Below are 14,340 nucleotides of genomic sequence, written 5' to 3'. Positions count from 1 at the left end.
CCTCGAGATCGTGGGCCGCGGCAACGAGAGGCTCGCGGGGCCGGCGGGGTCTTGGCCAATATCTGGGTTCAGACCCACGAGCCGCCGACCAACGAGGAAGATACGCACAATGGCGTTAACGAACAGTCAACTGCGGCCGATCTTGCCAACAAAGAGTCATCTGCGCCCGTTGTCACGGAGGAAATGCCGGTTCAAGGCGGTTCTCGCTCGTTGAGTACCTAGTAGCCCATTCCAATTCGGCCTTCCTTCGTCGTTGATTGACACTCGATCCCCGGTGCCGCAGCAAATGGCGGCAGTCACGATTGACCCCTTTTCCGAGCACTATGTCAACACGGGTGTTGTTACTCCCCGGAAGCGCCAGTTGATAGCTGGCGATATTTTCGGCGTGTCATTTCTAAAGAGAAACTTTACTCTTTCACAGCCTCAAAAACCACAGCAGAGCAAGACCGCGACTTGGCGCCCGCACTCAAGAGAGGTCTCGGCAACGATCCCGTGCAAGCGAACAAACTAGGTAGCTGGATTGATGCCTTGTTCGGACGGCGACACTCCTCCACCAGAAAGTTGGCTACGGTTTACTAGCCAGGCATGCTGACCAAGAAGATCCAAATTGAACGTATCGAATATTTTCTCTCTCCGGTGCTCAGCCCAGCGACTGCCTTGAGTGTGCGACACCACGATGCAAAGTGCTGAGTAACGTTTTACCGCTGTGTGCAAACGTTTATTTTGTAGTGGGGGTGACGGGTGCAAAGTTGTATGCGACACTACGATGCAAAGTGCTGAGCAACGTTTTACCGCTGTGTACAAGGCGGTTTCAAAGGCGTGTGCAAACGTTTATTTTGTAGTGGGGGTGACGGGTGCAAAGTTTGCATATACTAACTAGTATGGAAAATGAATACCTTTACATCGGGTTTTAAGGGTGTGGGCAAACGATGATTTTGTACTTAGATTGCCCAGTGCAAACTTTGCATACACTAGAATGGCACGAGCAATGCGGCGCGGGCAAATTTTGCCCGCGTGCTGGGTCGGTATGTACAAAAGTACATTCTGTGTTTCTTGGCAGCGCTCATCGTTCCTTCCTCCATGATGAGCCTTCTACTATCGTGGACTCGCACAAATGTCAATTTGAAAATTTGTGCGCTCGCTTCCTGTTTCTCGAACCATACTTCTTGACCTTGAATTGCACAGTCGTCACGTCGCCACCATGAACTACGCTGAAAGGCTTCAAGAAATTTGGTCGCTGATTCCTCAGCAGCCGGAGGGCAACGACGCTTGGGACTATGTCCAAAATGCATTGTGGACCCTCACAAGGGACATCGACAATGAAATTCGCCAGAACGATGAGTGGGAACGACACCTCGTTGAACAAGAGGAGGCCCTCGGCAATCAAGATCGAGAGCTTGCCGAAAAGGAGCAATCTCTTCAGGAGAGGGAGCAGACTCTCCTGGACAAGGAGCAGGCTGTCCAAACAAGGGAGCATGACCTCGATCGAAGAGAACAGGCTGTCAAGGACAAGGAGCATCAATTGGAGCTCCATGCAAAGCTTGACTTGATCCTTGAAAAGATGGACAACAATGCTACGAAAGAGCAAGTCCGATCTGTTTCGGACAGTGTGCAGAACATGGCCAGCCAGCAGCAGGTCACGGCTACCCAAGAGCAGGTCAAGGTCGTTTCCAAGGCCTTGGAAACTGTCTTGAATGACAGTGCGACCAAAGAGCAGGTCACGGCTGTGTCCAAGGCCTTGGACACCTTGTCAAAAGACAATGCGACTAAAGAGCAGGTCACGGCTGTTTCCAAGGCCTTGGACACCTTGTCAAAAGACAATGCGACCAAAGAGCAGGTCACGGCCGTTTCCAAGGCTTTGGACACCGTCTTGAATGACGGTGCGACCAAAGAGCAGGTCACGGCTGTGTCCAAGGCCTTGGAAACTGTCTTGAAGGACGGTGCGACCAAAGAGCAGGTCACGGCTGTGTCCAACAGCCTGAACACCATGTCACATCAAGTACAGGCAATTCCAGGCGTTTCTGAAAAGGTCGATGCAATCTCAGACCAAATGAAGCAAGTCGGGTTTGTTTCGGAAAGCCTACAGAACGTGGTGCAATTCATGGAAGGCGTCTCGCACATGTTGCATACTGTTTCGGGCCAACTCAGTCAGATATGGAACGATAGCTCTACCAAAGATCTCGTTTGGAGGGGCATGAGCAAGCTCTGGGACCAATTGCTAGAGATGTCATCTGTCATGAATAGCCAGAACCGGACCCGTTCGGAGACACTTGAATTGATCTCAAGCCAGATCAGTCAGGTGAACAATGACAAGGCTACCAAAGAGCAAGTCCAGTCTGCTCTGACCAAGCTTGACACTCTGTCGGAAAACGGCGCTACCCAGGAGCTTGTTCGGTCTGTCAGCACGACGGTCGGGTCAGTCTTGGCCAAGTTCGACGGAGTGGCATCCAAACAAAACTTGAAAGTCCTTTACGGTCTTTACCGCCACCTTGCTCTTCAACTCGCAGCAATGGCAAATGATCACGACATCAGACTGTCTGACATTGAGTCTGATCTGCAGAACATTTGGGGCTGGGTTGAAAACCTCTGTGATGGCGACACCAATTCCCTAGCTGTTGTCCTGAAAGAAGTAAGGACAAACAAGGACTGGAAAAATACCAGTTACGATGCTCTTGCTAGTTTGGAAATACAACTACAGAAGGTTCAGCGGTTAGAGCAAGAGCTGGAGGACTTCAAGAGCACAAATTTTGACTTGGACAATCAGATCCAAGACCAATGTGCCAGACTGGACAAGCTCAACGACGAAGTCAGTCGTTCACGGGAATTGCTGGCCATCAGACCGTCCTGCTCAATACGGTCTGTCCCCCCCAACAACCGTCGATGGGTACAGCGTGTGGATGACTTGTTGGACAAGCTCGACAGGTTTATTGTTGCCGACACACAAGAGGGTCCCCTAGAGGCCATCTTTAATCAGTTCTGTGTGGTCATGTCTGATCCAGATGTTCGTGCCTTGAACAATCTGGACCTTTTCAACGCCGGGCCACCAGTAGATCGCTGGTATTGTTTCAAGCGCATTATCCACTCCGGGCCTACTACCGATGCCATCCCACACGATGGGCAGTGTGATATGCATGATCAATGTTTGCAAGTCAAACGTGTTCAGCAAGGCCTCGGCCACGCTTTGGTGTTTCGCTAGTGTACTTGTAGTCGCAAATAATACCTCTGTTGTGAATCTTGAGTCCCCCTTCCCTTCCACTGTGATGCCGTTTTTGCATGTTGACTCCTGTACCGTTGAACTCTTCCCTTATAATGTTTCGCAAGCACGACAACTTCTTGGGCCCTTCAAATAGCAGCCCGGGCGTAAAAATACCTGTATTTACTGCAGTCCGAACTCATATACAAACAGCCACACCTGTAGAGGTACCCAGCCCCATTCTCGCAACGGCCTGGTAAGGTACCTCTATCATACCAACTGGCAAACGTCTGCACGGGCCTCCAACAGAATCAGTCCTTCGTGGCCGCCAAATAACCAAACACATTCTTACCCCGCTACTCTACCTCGACACAACAACAACAACAACAACAACAACAACCACAACAACAACAAGAGTGACCACAAGATGAACGACAGCGCCACGATGACCGCTCCTAGCATGCCTCTGGACGCGCAAAAGCGTCGTAGCCATATCATGACCGAAATCAAAAAAGCTTTTGGTCTTGAGGAGTCCTTCGTCCATCGCATGATGGCGGACATCTTTGCTGCCAAGGCCCATGAAAACTTATGGCGACAGAAGTTCGCCTCGGTCTGCCCCAATGTCCGCAACTGGTTGATTGACCTTTATGTCGTCAAATGGTTCTGTAAGTTGACATTTGTGTTGCTCGATGCCATTGACGAAATTATTCACTAACCCATCACGTATCGCTCAGTTCCTGAAGAGATGAGCAGCCTGTATAAAATAAATTACCCGCTGCCTGCTCCTTCGGCGGAGACTTCGCCGGAATATGCGGCGTTCCGCGAGGCAAAGATCCAAGAGCGCGATGGCACCTTTGTTGTGCCTGATACGTCCATGTGGCAGCAGCTGAGACCACAGGTCGGTGAGGGTCACCCAGGCGTGTATGGACGCTTCCACATCATCCTCCCCAGAGAGCTCTCTCCAGCCAGCAAGGTTTGGCATGAGCTCGAGAGTAAGGGTCAACAGGACAAGTTCGGTACCATTGGGCTTGTCCGTGTCCGCATTAGTCTGGACGTGGCCCAAAGGTCTGTTGTTTATCAACTCGGGTACAGCACAGTCACGCCTCTGGCTAACCCTTATGTCATGCCCGCTCTGGGTCAAACCTGGCTCAATTTTGTCGGATGGGCTTGCGAGCTACTCTTGATGTCGCACAACCCACAGTTGCAGCCCAGCTACCCTGTCTGGCTCGAGAAGCACGTGGCCAATGGCTGCCCTCCTCATAACGAGGAGAGGCTGGTGGAGACGGCGAACTACGCACGCATGGTTGCCACATTCAAGACCGCGCTTCTTCAGGCTGAGCGTTTGCTCGCTGGCGCGGCCCTGGATGATATTACTCTCCAGCAGGCCGTGACTGAGTGCGAAAAGTTGTGCTCCAGCCTTCATGTTGGGCTGCCATCTTGGAACATGCATGCTACCTCTAAGCTACTTGTTTGGGCTGCTTTGCACAACACACGCGGTCTCGACCCATATGTGGCTGAGCATTACCCTCGACAGGGTCTGGGCGTGACAGTCGAGCTCCTCAGAGCCTTGCTCCCCAAGTTCTGTCAATGGAAGGGGCGTCAGTATGTTGAGCATTGGATTAAGGAGAATCCCTTGTCTCTGCCGCGTACGAGGCTTGAGGAATCGGTTGAGAGGGTCTTGAAAGACATGAACATTTGAGTCAAATCCAACCAGAGCTTCACATGGTGGTAGCTGCCCTGGCAGGATGTTTCATTTTCCGTAGAGGTAGTCTAAATCAACTGTTTACAGTGACCAAGTGCATTGTTGCGTGAAAATCTAGAAGTATGCTGTGTGTCCCGAGCTTTGTAGTTTGTACCCTGCCTGCCCGCTCCAACCCTGCCTGCCCCAGCCTTCGCCAACCCTGCCCCAGCCTTGCCTTGACGCCCTGCCAACTCCCCGCCCTAAACAAAATCCATGTAGGAGGAACTGATTGACAAAATCTCCCACTTTACAACCCGCGCGATACCACAACCTCAGTCATCAACCACTGCGACAATGGCTTCCCCGCAAGACATTCTCACCGGATTCCTCGCCAGAAGCGTACCCGGCGCACACATTGCTCATTTGCAAGGCCCCCATGGCTGCGGGAAAAGCACCCAATGGCTCTGTCGCATTTGGGACCAGATGGCAGGCGAGCCTAGTGCCCGGCTTGTCTATATCCAGCAGACTGCGACACAAGTTGAGCTGTTAAAAGCATACTTGAGCACCCAGTCAATCAAGGATGGCTTGGACAGTGGCAGGGTGATGCTGTTTTCCACCACAGAGATGGTCGAGCTCTCGCAAAACGCGACACTCGGCACTCGACTTGGCCCGCGTGCCACTGTCTGTATCGATATAGAGGTCACCCCCTCTGCTCGCGGCGAGTATCTTGTCGCTCTTTTCTACCAATTGGCAGCGGCTGCCGGCGAGTCTCTGGCCGTCGTTACCATGGGTGCTGCCGGCCATCGTTACCCCCGCTGCGCCCGGCCTGTCATCATCCAAGTCGACCCTCCCCACGAGCTTTTGCCCATGACACCGCTGACATCAAGTGTCCATGCGTCCAGTGTCATCTGGGAGACATTGTACGAGGGGGGCAGAGCTCAGGACAGAAACGTCCTTGTGTTCACCGATGTTTACATGGCTACGAACTTGAGAAACAGTTCCAGCTGGGAAAACTACGAAACGCGCTCAAAGGGCCTGCCAAAATGTCACTTCGTTACTCTGTCACGGCGACAGCTTGACAGAAACCCCACCCTTGTCGCCTCCCTGGCAACCCTCCAGGGGCCTGCGCTCATTCAAATTGAGCATGACGTTGAAGTACGGTTTCCGATCCGTAATGTCGCCATGGCCGTCTACCAGAGAACCAAGGAGATGACTGTCCTTGACAACAGATCAGGATTGCTGGTGACGAAACGCGCCGTCCTGGTCAGCAAGCAGGAGCTTTTAGCAAAGCAAGGTCTGGCTACCTACTCCGGTGGCCCAGCCCAAGTTGCTCATTACAGTGCACCTGACGGCCTGATCCGTGTGGATTCGATTCCGGATCAGCCACGGCCGCACGCTCATAGCAGCGAGTTGCTGGGGTTTTGCCTGCTGGCTCTGAGCCTTCCCGCATACGACCCTCTGGCCTACAACGTTCATCCATTGCTGTGGTACGAGGCACTTCGTGTTGTTAAGCTGATGGGGCTCGTCGACCAAACGACCTCTACGCTCACTCCAGTCGGCCGGTTGACTTTGGAATTTGCCCAGCGAATGAGCATGTCCAATCTGTACCCTGCCGCGTTCATGGCACACATGTACTACATTCCCGCGTCACCGGCTACCAAGCGGGTGGCTTGCATGATGGCAGCTATTCTGCATGCTGGCCAGGATTCGATTTGGCACCCCCCCGCCTCCGAAGAATCGTTCAGTGCCCATCAGTTTGTCAGAGCCATGGTCGCTCAGAGCAGCCCTTCCTTTACTCTTGACAGGCTGTGGAGCGGGAGCCTGTGGGTAGCCGTCGCGCTTCTGGAAGAAGTTATTCACACGTCAAAGGTGTTTACAACACCCAGGGACAGCGAGCATGACCGCTGGCCACTCAATAATGGCTGCAGCTTCAATCACGCTGCTATGGTCTATCGGCTGTCAACGTGGCTGGCACGAAGTACTAATAGCCCTGCTCCGCTCGACGAGGTAGATGCACATGATCAGCCTGAAGTTTTGCCGATTCAGAGGGCAATGCTGTCGGCATATGCACAAAATATTGTGTTCATCCCCCCTGTCAATCCCTTGACTGGACAAGTACATATTCCTATCTCCTTGTCGTCGTCTCTGCCGCTGTGTTCGAGTGTGTTGGACCTGACGTCGTTTCGGCCCTACGTCAATCGTGGTTGTGGTTTGCTTTGCCTCTTTACCAAGGTTGATCTTGATGCGAAGGCCAAGTACGTGATCCACGGCACCATGCCCCTACATGGCGAGGCATTTGACGTTTTCCATGGTAGAATCCCCGGCTTTCAAGCTGGAGCGGGAATCAACACCGATAACTCGAACAGGTTGATGGCAGGACTCATGACGGTTTGGGGACGCAGGGTCATGGTGGACTAGTAGTATTGAGATAGAATGTAATTTAACTGAGAAGAGCTTTTGAAATTTCTCGTGCAGCTGATGACATTGTAACCCCCGTTTTGTCAATGCACACCAACATCCATGTCCCTCCAAGCTAACTTGATCAACTTTTTTTCCTTTTCACATGGCGACAACACGACTTGACATCCACCACTAGTAGCGTACCTCTATGTAACTGTAGCCTATTCAACTCTAACCGTCTACAAATGGTAAGGAGCATGGATTAGTCGATTCTCAGCATTTTGCCCTCAACAGCAGAAAAGCATCACGAGATCCAAGTCACTGGGAGTTACATGTAAAGATTGACACGGTTGAGCGACTAGGGTAACAGACATTCAAAATGAGCAAAACAGCTACAAAATATGTTTTCAGGTGTACCTGTTGAAGTATCTGATCCCTCCGGAGGGATCAGATACTTCGGGGATTCAGCCCGGTATCTAATCCCCGGGGTTTTTATCCCGGCATCTAATCCCCGTTCCGGGGATCAGATACTTCGGGGGAATTATCCGAATCAATTACGTATAAACTAGTATTTAAGGATGGGCGGTTCCCGCCTATCCTTCCAATTTTGAAATTAATAGTTCAAGGCAATAAGAAAATTAATTTTACAATCATCTTTTTAATAGGTTATAAGCCCGGATGCTATACGCACTAAAATAATTCTATCTTAGTTTTACACCTATAAAACTACTATATATATAGCTTCTTAATATCTTTACTACTTTCTACTATCTTCTTTACATTTTTATTATTTCTTCTCGGCCTTCTATTACTTCTTCTCAATCCTCTATTACTTCTTCTTAATTTTCTATTACTTCTTTTTAATTTCTTTTCTTAATTACCTTCTCTACTATACTATCCCTTACTGATACTATAAGCTTCTACTAACTTAAGACTACCGGCTATAAGAATATTAAAAAGCTTACTAATATTACCGACTAGGCCAAATAGGACTATATTATACGTTTCTACCTCCAATCTATTAATTTCGAATATATTATTAACTATAATAATCCTCTACCGCAAACTAAAAACTAAACCGACAACTACTATAATAATTTATTTAATAATTAACCTACCTACTAGTCCCAATTCGTTAGAATTATTTTTAGAATTATTAATAATTATTCCTTTATACTTTTAGAATATCCCGAACCGCCGTTAGAAATTATTAGAACAATTCGCTAAACCTTTATATACTTCGCTAATATAATTAAGGATATAGGTTAAAACGGTCCTACCTACTAAAACTTTATTTAAAAATAGGAATATATTATATTATTCTAATTCAATAGTATTACTAAATATATTAAGGACTATAGAAGGATCTACAATACTCTTATATAATTAGATTTAATAATAAAAATTACCGAACTTCTTTCTAATTATATATTTCCTATTAGAATTAAGTAGCGGCTACCAACTCTTTAAAGAATAACTCTTTTAATATAATTAAATCCTACCCTATTAAAACCCCAAAACTAATAAAATTAAAGAGGAAGGTATAACCCTCTCTTAAGTAATATTAAAATCCTAAATCTCCGAAAGGGGACGGAAGAATAGTACCGATAGAGTACTTACAATAGTAAAAACCAATGCCTTAATATTAATTAATAAAGGAAAATATAAATTTACTTAATCCTTTTATAATATTTATAAAATACCTATATATAGTAATAAATAATATTAGGAATAATACCCGGAACGAAGATTAAAAGGATAGGTTTTAAAATATTTAACGTTAAACTCTTCTAATAAATCCGACTAATATAATTACTAAAAGTCTACAAAGTACACTTATTTATTAATTAATAATAATTTAATAGAGACTAATACTAATACCGAACGTAAAAATACACTATTATCGATTTAATAAAGCGCTTAGGAAAGCGCCTATCCAACCTTCCTACCCAATTAATTCACTAAACTAATATTAGAAAAGTTAAATACAATAATATTACTTACTATTATACCCCTATTTTACTCCTCGCTCAATTCTACTATTATTACCTTATTCGCTATAAATAAAATAAATCCTCTCTTAATATTTTTTAAGGATCTTTATATCTTCAATATTAGCGTTACTAATTACTTCATCTACTAAATAAACAAATTTATTCTATTTATACTTTACTAATATAATAAACTCCCTATTCTTAATATAAGGGATATTTCCCTTATACCTACTTATATAGGAACCTTTAAAATATCAATTATCCAAAATAGTAAATTAAATTACCTATTATTTATTAATACCTACCTATACCCTAAGGCCGCTTACAACCTTATATCTATCTTATAGCTTCAAAAGGATAGCGTCTCTTATTATATTATTATAAAAGATAATCGATTTATTATATTCGCCGACAACCAATTCCAATTTACCAGTATAGAAATTAGAAGATTATACTTCCTTAATTAAATTAAACAACCCTATACTATAATAATTGTACTTAAAACTTACTATCTATTTAATAAAGTTATACAACTATAGTACTAACAATTCGGCTACCTTAACGAAAGAAACTTTCGGCTACTATAGACTATATTTATAGGAATAAATTTAATTTAAGTAACCTACTTTTATAAATTTTATATAGCTAGTAAGCTAAAACAAACTCCCTATACCGGAATAATACAATATAGTATTCGCTTATTAGAATAGGTATATATAAATATTGTAAGTCCTTTTCCTATAGACAATATTAATTAAGAATAGTATTGGCTTACTATTATTAATAATTTTACCTAATTCATTTAGATTTATATATTTAAATAAAGGTTAGACCTATATAATACTTTTACTAAATAGATTAACTATACTGAGATAGTAGAATATAAAGTATTTAACGTATATATAGACTAAACTAGAGAAAATTCTAATAAAGTACTAAAAGCTTATTATCGGGACTAATATATAGTATTGCATTATATAGCTACTAAATAGTATTAGTAGAATAGTATTATTAAAAAGCTTAATAATATTCTACTAAAACGAATTACTATTCTAATCCAATAAACCTAACTCCCTTATTAATACTAGCCCTACTTAATTTAATCTATTATATACCTACAAAACCGTTCCCCCAATTCTATTATTAACTAAATACCCTATAAAATATAATTCGGGACTAAACCAGATCTTTTATATTTATAGGTACTAAGCTTACCCGGCTTCTTCTATTTTATAAAGAAGGACTTCGAAGGAAAGTTCAACCCTACTAAATCCCCTTACCGGCTATTAAACTATAAAGGATCTTGGAATTATATTATTCTTACTAATAATAATAGAATTATTATTACTAATAATATTATTTTTAATAAAAACTAACCCTATATTGCTAATTATACCTACTTTTATAATATAATAACTATAAGCCCCTAGACGGACTTAAAACCCAACTCTAATAAAAATATTAATCTAATAGTATATCTAAGGGGAGTTTCGGAAAATATACCCCTTGTATTATACGACCGTACTAAGCTTCTAAAGCTATTAGCCGAATTTAAACTATTATTTTACTCCTCGGAAATCTTCGATAACGAAGCTCTAAAACTGCCAGCTTCGTTAGAACTACTAATAATACTTATAAAAGACTATATTATTATTAAAACTATACTAATTAATTAATTATTATTATATACCCTAATTAGTATTATAATGGAAATTACTACTCCGATTGAACTAAAGAACTATCGATAAGCGTTATATAATTCGAATTAGCCTAATTAGAAATAAATTATAAATAGTAAATACTAATCTCTTATTAATAATAAAATTTAGATATTAGTATTAAAGCCCTTAGGATATTGGGTATTAACTGGAAAATAGGTTTATAAATTTAAGACCGGGGTTAATAGAAAGATTATCCGATATAAGGTTAAATAGGTTATTCGGGGGTTTAAGTAATAAGAAGGTATTAATTATAATAAAACGTTTATAATTATAATTAAACCTATAAGCTATAAACTTATTTTCGCTATTACCGCTACATTCGATTTGGAATTTGAGTAAATAAACGTCTATATTGTATTTTTCTATAGTAAAGTAGATAAAGAAATCTATATTGAATAACTATTAAACTTCAACCAAAATAAAAACCTAGTATATTATTTTAATAAGGCTTTATACAGCCTAAAATAATCCTTACGTATCTAATATAATATATTATTTAACTTCCTAAAAATATTTAAATTCCAACCCTTTAATATAAATAATAGGGTATTTATTAAAGGATATATCTATATTGCTATTTATATAGACGATTTACTTATTATAGGCCCATCTAAGACTAAAGTTTAATCGTTTAAAAATATACTTAGCAAACGTTTTAAAATATTAAACCTAAAACTAGTCTCATTTTATTTAAGGATAAGGGTTATTTATAACTATCCTAACTATATAATTTACCTTTTATAAAAGGTATATTTCAAAAAGATTATTAAAAAGGTAGGATAGTAGGACGTATAATAAGTGAATATACTAATATAAATATTAAAAATCAAAGAACTACCTAACGATTTTAAAGTTAGCGTAAAAATAATTACTTAGTATACTACCTATATTAATTTACTAATATTTACTATATTCGGAATTCAATTAAATATAGTATTCCCTATATCCTTTTATAGCTAATATATAAATAAACCTATAAACGCCCATATATTTATAGTAAAATAGATTTTCTAATACTTACGAAGTACTATTAAATTTAAATTAATACTTTTAGGAAATAAAATCGAACCTCTTACTAATTTTATTAACGCCGATTAGGCTAGAGATACTTAGAAGCAAAGGTCTACTTCCGGGTATATTTTTAATATTGGAAGCGCTACTATTAATTAGAATTTAAAGAAGTAATTAATTATAGTTCTATTATCCTATAAAGTAGAACTTATTAAATAAATATAAACTACTAAAAAAGTAATTTAACTACAACAGTTATTAAATAAATTAAGTAAATAGCCTATATTAATAACTATTATTTATAATAATAATTAGGAAGCTCTAACCTTAATAAAAAATCCTAAATTCTACGTAAGGACTAAATATATTAATACTTAAAAATTCTTCTACTAAAAAAAATAATCCTCCGAAGAAGTAAATTTTAAGTATATTCCTATAGGCTAATAAGTTGCTAACAGACTTACTAAAACTCTCCCTACAAATAAATTTAGGTAGTTTTATAATACTTTAGGACTTTATTAAAATTTATCCTATAACGTCCTTCTATTACCTTATTATTATTAGTAGCCCCTAATATAAATATATATAGTATTACTTATATAGTATTATAAACCTATAGAATAAATATACGGATATAATAGTTAGAAGGGAGTAGAAGAGCCCTACTTAATACAATTAGAAGGCGCTAGCTATAATATACTATAATTAGGCTAATAGGCTAAAAACCCTTAAAAGTAAAACCCTTTAGAAATAAAACCCTTTAGAAATAAAATTATTAAAGTTGGAAGGGAGTAGAAGAGCCCTACTTAATATAATTGGAAAGCGCTAATTATAACCTATAAAACCCTTAAAAATAATTAATTAATTAGCTTAAACTATAGGGAATTTATATAGAAGAATCCTCTTTATAAAGCTCTATTAATTTTAATACCTACTAATACCTACTTATTATATTCCCCTAACGGTTAACCTACCTAATTATTAATATATATAATTATTAAAACTTACTTATTATATTCCCCTAACGGTTAACCTACCTAATTATTAATATATATAATCGTTAAAACCTATTTATTATATTCCCCTAGTAATTAACCTACCTAACTATTAATATATATAATTATTAAAACCTATTTATTATATTCCCCTAGTAGTTAACCTACTTAATTATTAATATATATAATTACTAATACTTATTTATTATATTCCCCTAATAATTAATCTACTTAATTATTAATATATATAATCGCTAAAACTTATTTAATATATTTCCCTAGCAATTTACTAACCTAAATAATAGTACCTATACTTACTAAATTATTTATATTATAAACCCCTAATACCTAATTAATTTAATTTCTAATATATATACTTATTAAATAAAATTAATTAATACCTATTAATACTTATAGGGTACTCTTTAATACTAATAAAATCTTTTTAAATACTATTTAATATTTCCGCTAAATTCCTAAGGGGGTTGTACAATTTTATTAATATTCCGGTAAATTATAAGGAACTATATAATAATAATACTTTCAATTAAAATAAGGCTTCCTTTGTAAATTACTATAAGAAAGTACTTAAATTATAGCCCAGAATAGCCTTCCTATAAAGGAGGAATATATTTATTAAAGGTAATACTAGCGATTGTATTTACTATTAACGACTGTACTTATTACTAGCGACCGTACTTACTATTAATAATTGTACCTACTACTAATAAAGCGACTATACCTTCCATTATTACCTTTAAACTCCTTTTTATATACCTACTAATCGGTAATTTAAAAAATATATAGTCCAATGTACTAAATTAGGACTTTTCAATTCCTATAAAATTTATTAGTATAGGAAATTTTAAAAATCGATTTACAATTATACAATTATACCGCCGAATCGTACCTTTCTAAGAATTTTACTCAATTTTAAAGATTATATTTATTTAATACTACTTTGTAACTATTTAATATTTCTTTATAATTACCCGGGACTTCTTCTATTTACTTTATATTTTCTTATTTACCCTATACTTCTACTAAAATTCCAAATAATATAGAGACCTTTTTTACCTACTAGGTTTTTTATTAGCCTATATTTATAACCTTCTTGTCTACCCTGCGTTTTGGGCAAAAGTAACTTCATTTTTCCCCGTTTTTCCCTATATTTATTTCGAGGGGGAGTATTGAAGTATCTGATCCCTCCGGAGGGATCAGATACTTCGGGGATTCAGCCCGGTATCTAATCCCCGGGGTTTTTATCCCGGCATCTAATCCCCATTCTAAGAATTAGATACTTCGGGGGAATTATCCGAATCAACTACGTATAAACTAATATTTA

At 39.6% G+C, this 14,340-nt stretch overlaps 2 protein-coding genes across 2 annotated transcripts; both read left to right on the top strand.

The window, feature by feature from the left end:
* Positions 1-1,201: 1,201 nt before the first annotated feature.
* NCU05172 (hypothetical protein) lies at positions 1,202-4,892 on the top strand (the record flags this gene model as incomplete). Its single annotated transcript, XM_956783.3, has 3 exons — positions 1,202-3,120; positions 3,503-3,858; positions 3,928-4,892. The coding sequence occupies 3 exons, from the start codon at positions 1,202-1,204 to the stop codon at positions 4,890-4,892; spliced, it is 3,240 nt and encodes a 1,079-aa protein (XP_961876.3).
* Positions 4,893-5,228: 336 nt separating this feature from the next.
* NCU05173 (hypothetical protein) lies at positions 5,229-7,334 on the top strand (the record flags this gene model as incomplete). Its single annotated transcript, XM_956784.2, has 1 exon — positions 5,229-7,334. One exon carries the CDS (start codon positions 5,229-5,231, stop codon positions 7,290-7,292), a length of 2,064 nt encoding a protein of 687 aa, XP_961877.1. The 3' UTR covers positions 7,293-7,334.
* Between the last annotated feature and the right edge of the window lie 7,006 nt (positions 7,335-14,340).

The sequence above is a fragment of the Neurospora crassa genome, linkage group IV, assembly GCF_000182925.2.
Source record: "Neurospora crassa OR74A linkage group IV, whole genome shotgun sequence".
Lineage (NCBI taxonomy): Eukaryota > Fungi > Ascomycota > Sordariomycetes > Sordariales > Sordariaceae > Neurospora > Neurospora crassa.
Note: the sequence above shows the minus strand (reverse complement) of the source record. Positions and strands in the feature narration are given on the sequence as shown.